The sequence below is a fragment of the Otolemur garnettii genome, unplaced genomic scaffold, assembly GCF_000181295.1.
Source record: "Otolemur garnettii isolate 467f Iridium unplaced genomic scaffold, OtoGar3 scaffold00210, whole genome shotgun sequence".
Taxonomy (NCBI): domain Eukaryota; kingdom Metazoa; phylum Chordata; class Mammalia; order Primates; family Galagidae; genus Otolemur; species Otolemur garnettii.
Genome location: NW_003852605.1, coordinates 694,394 through 699,336, shown reverse-complemented (window position 1 = coordinate 699,336; position 4,943 = coordinate 694,394). Strand labels below are relative to the sequence as shown.

Sequence of the window (4,943 nt, the reverse complement as noted above, 5' to 3'; positions counted from 1 at the left end):
AAAGAAAGAAAGAGCCACCAGAAGTGGCTATGTACCCCAGAAACCAAGTCCAGGTCTCCTTTCTGCCCAAACAGCTGGGCATTCCCACCTTCCCTAACCCCTCCACTACTCACAACTACCCCAGGCTGCCAGTCTTCATCATCTGAGCATCTGGCTTCCGGTTTTCTCTTGGCCAGCTGGCTGGGAGCTAAGCTCCTTCTCTGTAAGGAGAGAATGGGAACTGAGTACCTGCTGGGATTCTGCAGTCTGGACCCAATAGACATAGACACAGACACAGGGCTACTCCCAGTCTCCCCTAAGTCCATACTTACCATTCTGGGGCCAGGAGCATAAAACCTCAAGTACCCATTAGCCAAAGGTCAAAGAAAGGCAGCAGCTAAGAATCCAGGACCAGAGTCTGATGTAGAGGGAGTTACATTATTCAGAGGATGGGCTAATTAAAGAGGATGGGGATGGAGGGGATCTAGCCAGGGGCTGGGATTTGGACCCAAATTGTCAGTGTCAGTCGCCAGTTAACCTAGGAGGCAGATTAGGCCAAGAGGAGGGTCCAAGCAGAGATAAGTTTAAGTATTGGATGGGGGGGGGCGGGGCGGGGAGATGGAGTCCCAGACTGGGCAGAGTCGGGAAAAATGGTCCCAGTTGGAGTGAAGAAAGAAGGTAGTTTCGTGGGGGAAGGGACAGCAATCACAGGCCAAGAGAAAGAAATTGGGGTGAAAGTCCGAGAACTGGGAAGCTGGAGTCCGGAAAGGGAGGAACTTCCAGGGGTAGATGCAGATGCCAGGCCCGGACTAAGGGAGGTCGGGCAAGGATCCAGGCGGGGCCGTTTAAAAACCCAAGTTAGGAGGAGAATCCCAAGAAGGGTTGAATAAAACGGCAGAAATAGGTTCAATCCCCAGCAGCAACCCCTTTACCCTCCTAGTCCCAAAGCGCGCGTTAACAGCCACCGGGACTCTCTGACCCGCCAGGCCGGGTCAATCGAACCTCCCGCCGAGCTGCCGTCGCATCACCCATTGGCTACGTTCGATGAGTTCGGCGCTCGCGCCTCCGGAAGGGGCGGACCTAGAGCTGCGCCAATGAGGGATCCGGGGCTCTAGAGCTGGAGAGGCGAACGGTGTTTCTACCTGGAGGGACTTTGCTGAAAAGGGAAGACCTGCCCAGCCGGACCCAACCAGACCGAGCCGAGCCTACCTGGAAGGAGCGGAATTAGTGCCTACGGATGGGAGTTCTGCTCTGGTCCCTTGTCCTTTGTTCCAGGCCTCAGAACTAGCCCCACAGCAACAGAACGGACGATTTGCCCTGCCCTGCAGGGGAATTACCACCTGTCCCCACCTGTAGACTCAGAACTATTAAAGGCAGCACATTTCTTCAAGTCTGGTCGGGCTTTAAAGCTGGTCGCACCTTCCCTGTTACCGGTGTTGTAGTGGAAGGTCCCTGGTTGAAGTCAGGCCTCACGCACAGTGGGTAGGGGCGTTCAGCCCAGGCTACCATGTGGTGAGCTCGAGCAGTGGGAGCCCTCAAAAGTACTTGACTTTCTTGGTCTGGGTTGTCTTGAAAGTAGGTGTCTAACTTTCCTATGCCGACTGGCGTTGGTGGAAGCATGGTTCTTGGAGTCAAATGTAGTCACCAAATTTCAGTTTTTGCATATCTAAAACGACGTTACATTAATGACATTACCAGGATTATTCTGGGAATTAAGTAAATTAATGTGTGTATTCAACACAGTGCTATGCACAACCTAGGTGCTCACTAATAATGATAAGGGTATATACGTACAAAGCTTTTCTTTCCTTTCTTTTTTTTGAGGCAGAGTCTCACTTTGTTTCCCCTGGTAGAGTGCCCTGGCGTCACAGCTGGGCAATCTCAGACTTCCTGGGCTGAAGTGATTCTCTTGTCTCACCTCCTGATTAGCTGGGAGTATCCGCTGCAACAACGCAAGGCTCAGTCTGGGTTCCAGGCGATCCGCCCACCTCGGGCTCCCAAAGTCCTGGGATTACAGGTGTGAGCCACAAGTGTGAGCCACCGCGCCCAGCCTACCTCTACCAGGGGTCCTCGAACTTTTTAAACAGGGGGCCAGTTCACTGTCCCTCAGACCGTTGGAGGGCGGGACTGCGGGCCCCTGGATACGAGTTGGCTGCTAAGCAGGACAGACAGTGGTGGTAAAAACACCCGGTGGGCTGGATAAATGTCCTAGGCACGTGGCATGTGGTCCGCGGGCCTTAGTTTGAGGAAGCCTGCAAGCTTTTCTCACATATAATTATTTAATGTCCACAACTATAAAGTAGGTTTATTATTGTTCCCATTTAATAAGTGAGGAAACAGGCTCAGAGAGACTAGGAATTTACCACAGATTACACACCTAGTGCTAGAATATGGCCATGATTTGGGTTTAGGCAATCAGGCTTCAAAGATCTTACAGTCTTGTTTTGTCGCCCTCAGTAGAGTGCCTTGGCATCTTAACTCACAGCAACCTCAAACTCTTGGGTCCAAGCAATCCTCTTGCCTCAGCCTCCCAAGTAGCTGGGACTGTTGCAGGAAGACGAGGCCCAATGGAGAAAAAGAGCACCCAAACACCATAGTTATAAGAGGAAGGGCTGGCTCGGCGCCTGTGGCTCAAGCTGCTAAGGCGCCAGCCACATACACCTAAGGTGGCGGGTTCGAATCCCCAGCCCGGACCCGCCAAACAACAATGACGCCTGCAAACAAAAAAAAAAAGAAATGGCCGGGCGTTGTGGCGGGCACCTGTGGTCCCAGCTGCTTGGGAGGCTGAGGCAGGAGACTCGCTTGAGCCCAGGAGTTGGAGGTTGCTGTGAGCGTGATGCCATGGCACTCTACCCAGGGGGATAGCTTGAGGATCCGTCTCAAAAAAAAAAAAAAAAATAAGAGGAAGGGCTTTATTCATCAGCTGGGAGCTTAGGGCATAGAAGATTTCCAAATGGCCATGCTCCCCGACTGGCTTGGTCTTTCCCTTTTTATTGACAGTCAAAAAGTTCCACCCCACAGGTACCCTTCCCATTGGCCAGTTTGAATCAAGCGGGGGGATGCTATTCCAGCCCCTACAGAACTACAGGATTTCACAGAACTTGGAAATTTCCAAGTTCCAGGAGGTTAAGCCAATAAATTCCCAAGAGCTGAGTCACCATGGAGAGGGCCCTGCAGGTGCATCCTCGTGGTCTCTCCCTGAGAAGACCTGTTCTCCTGGACCTTGTCCCTCTCCAGTATCCTCTCTCAGGACTATGGACACACACTACAATGCCCGACTATTTTTAGAGACGGGTCTTGCTCTTGCTCAGGCTAGTCTCAAACTTCTGAACTCAAGCAATCCACCCACCTCAGCCTCCCAGAGTGCTAGGATTACAGGCGTGAGCCACCTGTTCTCCTTTTCCGTTTCTATAGTTTTTTCATTTCAGGAATATTAGCTGGGTACTGTGCCTCTTGCCTGTAATCCTAGCTCTTTGGGAAACACAGGCTGGAGGATTGCTTGAGCTCAGGAGTTTGAGTTTCCTGTTTTCCTGTGAGCTATAATGATGGCACTGCACTCCAGCCCTAGTAATAGCAAGAGACCATGTCTCAAAAAAAAAGGCCCAGTGCGGTGGCTTGATGGAGGATTGCTGGAGCTCAGGAAGTCGAGGTTACAATGAGCTATGAATGTACGCTGCATACCAGCTTGGGTGATAGAGTAAGACACCTTGTCTCAAAAAAGAAAAAAAAAGCATATTATATAAATAGAATCATATAATATGATTAAAATTGGCTTTTTTTTTTTTATTGCCCTTGGTAGAATGCCATGGCGCCACACAGCTCACAGCAACCTCCAACTCCTGGGCTTAGGCGATTCACTTACCTCAGCCTCCTAAGCACCTGGGACCACAGGCACCCATCACAACACCCAGCTATATTTGTTTGTTTGTTTGTTTGTTTGTTTGCAGTTTTTGGCAGGGGCCGGGTTTGAACCCACCACCTCCGGCATATGGGACCAGTGCCTTACTCCTTTGAGCCACAGGTGCTGCCCTATTTTTTTGTTGTTGTTGTTGCAGTTTGGTCAGGGCCAGATTCAAACCAGCCACACTCAGTACACCTACTGAGCCACAGGCACCGCCCAAAATTGGCTATTTTGGCTCAGTGCCTGTGGCTCAAGTGGCTAAGGTGCCAGCCACATACACCTAAGGTGTTGGGTTCTAATCCAGCCCAGGCCCACCAGACAACAATGACGGCTGCAACCAAAAAATAGCCAGGCATTGTGGGAGGCAGAGGCAGGAGACTCACTTGAGCCCAGGAGTTGGAGGTTGCTGTGAGCTGTGATGCCATGGCACTCTATCCAGGGGGACAGCTTGAGGCTCTGTACAAAAAAAAATTGGCTATTTTTACTTAGCACAATTCTCCAGAGGTTCGGGCAGTGCCTGTGTCTCAGTGACTAGGACATCGGCCCCATGTACCAAGGGTGGCGGGTTCGAACCCGGCCCCAGTCAAACTGCAACAACAACAACAAAAAAATAGGGTGGCACCTGTGACTCAAAGGAGTAAGGTGCCAGCCCCATATTCTGGAGGTGGTGGTAGCCAAGCCAAACTGCAACAACAACAAAAATAGCCGGGCATCGTGGCAGGCACCTGTAGTCCCATCTTCTCGTGAGCCTGAGGCAAGAGAATTGCCTAAGCTCAAGAGCTGTAGATTGCTGTGAGCTGTGATGCCACAGTACTCTACCAAGGACAACAAAGTGAGACTCTGTCTTTATTAAAAAAAAAGAAAGAAAGAATAGCTTGAAGTCTGTGGCTCAAGCAGCAAAGGCACTAGCCACATACACCTGAGCTGGCAGGTTTGAATCCAGCCTGGGCCGCCAAACAACAATGATGGCTGCAACAAAAAATACACAGGTGTTGTGGCAGGCACCTGTAGTCCCAACTACTTGGGAGGCAGAGGCTGGAGACTTGCTTGAGTCTGGGAGTTG

General features: G+C 51.1%; 1 protein-coding gene across 1 annotated transcript in view; it reads right to left on the bottom strand.

The window, feature by feature from the left end:
* RAD54L (RAD54 like) overlaps positions 1-341 on the bottom strand; it is a 36,872-nt gene extending 36,531 nt beyond the window's left edge. Inside the window, exons 1-2 of the mRNA XM_023507860.1 lie at positions 312-341; positions 114-200 (exon numbers count right to left, since the gene is read on the bottom strand). Coding sequence (XP_023363628.1) covers positions 114-200; positions 312-314 — 90 coding nt within the window. The 5' untranslated portion in view covers positions 315-341. The remainder of the gene's footprint in view (positions 1-113; positions 201-311) is intronic.
* Positions 342-4,943: the final 4,602 nt, after the last annotated feature.